Source organism: Pundamilia nyererei, unplaced genomic scaffold, assembly GCF_000239375.1.
Source record: "Pundamilia nyererei isolate P.nyererei 1_Seehausen unplaced genomic scaffold, PunNye1.0 scaffold00100, whole genome shotgun sequence".
Taxonomy (NCBI): domain Eukaryota; kingdom Metazoa; phylum Chordata; class Actinopteri; order Cichliformes; family Cichlidae; genus Pundamilia; species Pundamilia nyererei.
In genome coordinates, this window is record NW_005187501.1 from 2,337,962 (window position 1) to 2,339,926 (window position 1,965).

Sequence of the window (1,965 nt, forward strand, 5' to 3'; positions counted from 1 at the left end):
TAAGAAAAGAAAAAATAAATCTGTTATTTATAGAGAGTCATTCTGAATGAAAAGAAGTCATTGGTGTCTTTGTGGAAAAGATATTTACTTGTATCCTCTTCAGGGAGTAAAATGAGAAGACTGATACAGTGATGGCCCAAATATACACTTCTTTTCTACTGCTTTAATAAGTTTGATTCATGCTACTACTTGTACAGGAAATACTGTTACATCTTTTGTGTGCATTTCCACTTAACAAAAAGCTCTTATTTTCTGTCATTCACACTAATGGAAGAAACACAGCCTCAAACTTCAGACACAACTAAAACAGTTTCTTTCAAGCAGTGCATGAGTGCAGTGATGGATGCACGCTTATTCAAATAGCTGGGTACTACAATAACAGCACCTTGAGGAAACTGTAGTTGTGATTTTGTGCCGTATAAATAAAATTGAATTGAAATTAAAGTGGATGCAGCTGATCTTTCAGAGTCTGTTGTAACTCCTTGTTCTATTTTTTTTTACTTTTGTCGTCTAAAGATAATTTTTCTCATGTAACATCAAAAAAATGGATCATGCGGTTTTATTTAAAAGCACTCAGTGACAAATTTGTGACACGCACAAGGTGTGCCAACTAGTTTCCTGCTTCTGTTATCATCTAACTCCTTCCAGGAACAGAGTTCAGCGTGTCTCGGCTTGGCGTCTTTACAGATAGCACCTGTTGTGTTTTGTTTTTTCAAACCACTACATTTATAACTAGAAACATTATTGAAGGCTTTTAAACATATCCTCTAAGAGATATGAACAATTAAAACATGTAAATGGAAAGAGTCAAGACAATTTTAAACATGAAGAACAAATGTTACACATGTTAGCCCAACTCACCGCACCTCAATCAAATCTTCATAGAACATGTAGTGAAGATTTGAATAACTTTGTTTCTTCTCCCACCAGCTGTTCACATGGTCATACCATGATCCGAAAACCCCTGAGGCCACAGAACAATACACAAAGTAATATTAGTAAGTATACAGACAGGAAATTAGATCGCATTGTGATTCTTTTACATTAAAACTAAACTAAACTCACTCTTTCCTTCCATGAAATCCTGCAGAAAGGTGCTCCATTCTCCTGCTTCTGGCTGAGCATTGTTCATCCGATTAAAGTGGTAAAAGGACACTGCATTGTCCTTTGGATTGCGGGCCACATATACTATCTACAGAAAGAGACAACACAATAATCTCAGGGTTTCATGAATTGCAAATTTCAATGGCTTCCAGGCAAGGCAAGCAGCTGTTTGGGGCCCCAAGTCAGTGGGAGCACTCACAGGGGTGACACACTTTAAACTAAAGCAGTGGCAATTCAGCAGAGAGAGTAAGATCGACCTGACCTCCCTAACGTTCCCCCACCTCGCTCCATTCATTCCTACTACAGCTTGAATCATTAAATTTGACAAAACCTAATGACAACAATCGAAGCTATTCATATAAAATCAAATATAAATAAAATATAATCCAAAATAACTAAATGATGCTAACTTAGCCTCAACTATGGGGGAGAGTCCCGGCAGCATCACACCATTTTTATTTATGTTTTGCTTTCTCTGACACTAAAACCCAGTTTTCTCCACTGGCAGAGTAACCTGGTGTTTCCAGCTCTTCTGGCTATGATGTGACTGAGCTGAGTGTGCAACTCTTTTATTGGTGTCACATTACTTATAACATAATTTATAAAATAACAGTGATAAATGCTTAGTTGGAAGGGCGTCCTGAGTCTTTTTGCATACATCTCCACTGCTGGCTGTGGGTGTTTGTGCATGGCTTTTACCCTGCTGCCCTGCTCCCAGAACGACTTGGGCATAAACTGGACTGGTAGATGACTCTTAATGAGACGAGGAGTGGTGGGAAGTTTGTCCGCCATTTCTGCACCTGAGTGATAAGAAGGATTAGTTTGCGATTGATAACATGCAACATTAGACTTATTTAGATA

General features: G+C 38.2%; 1 protein-coding gene across 1 annotated transcript; it reads right to left on the reverse strand.

Moving 5' to 3' along the window:
- Positions 1-857: 857 nt before the first annotated feature.
- LOC106456317 (cytosolic sulfotransferase 3-like) lies at positions 858-1,946 on the reverse strand. Its single transcript, XM_013912757.1, has 3 exons — positions 1,804-1,946; positions 1,066-1,192; positions 858-964 (listed from the first exon to the last, which is right to left on the reverse strand). Exons 1-3 carry the CDS (start codon positions 1,894-1,896, stop codon positions 858-860), a joined length of 327 nt encoding a protein of 108 aa, XP_013768211.1. The 5' UTR covers positions 1,897-1,946.
- Positions 1,947-1,965: the final 19 nt, after the last annotated feature.

Bases quoted from the DNA above. Each gene is read 5' to 3' on its own strand.
- LOC106456317 (XM_013912757.1), bottom strand. From the start codon at position 1,896: ATGGCGGACAAACTTCCCACCACTCCTCGTCTCATTAAGAGTCATCTA. The intron at 1,193-1,803 runs GTAAAAGCCATG...CTCTTTCTGTAG, and splicing joins TCTGGGAGCAGGGCAGCAGG to ATAGTATATGTGGCCCGCAA. The intron at 965-1,065 runs GTGAGTTTAGTT...CTGTGGCCTCAG, and splicing joins GGATTTCATGGAAGGAAAGA to GGGTTTTCGGATCATGGTAT.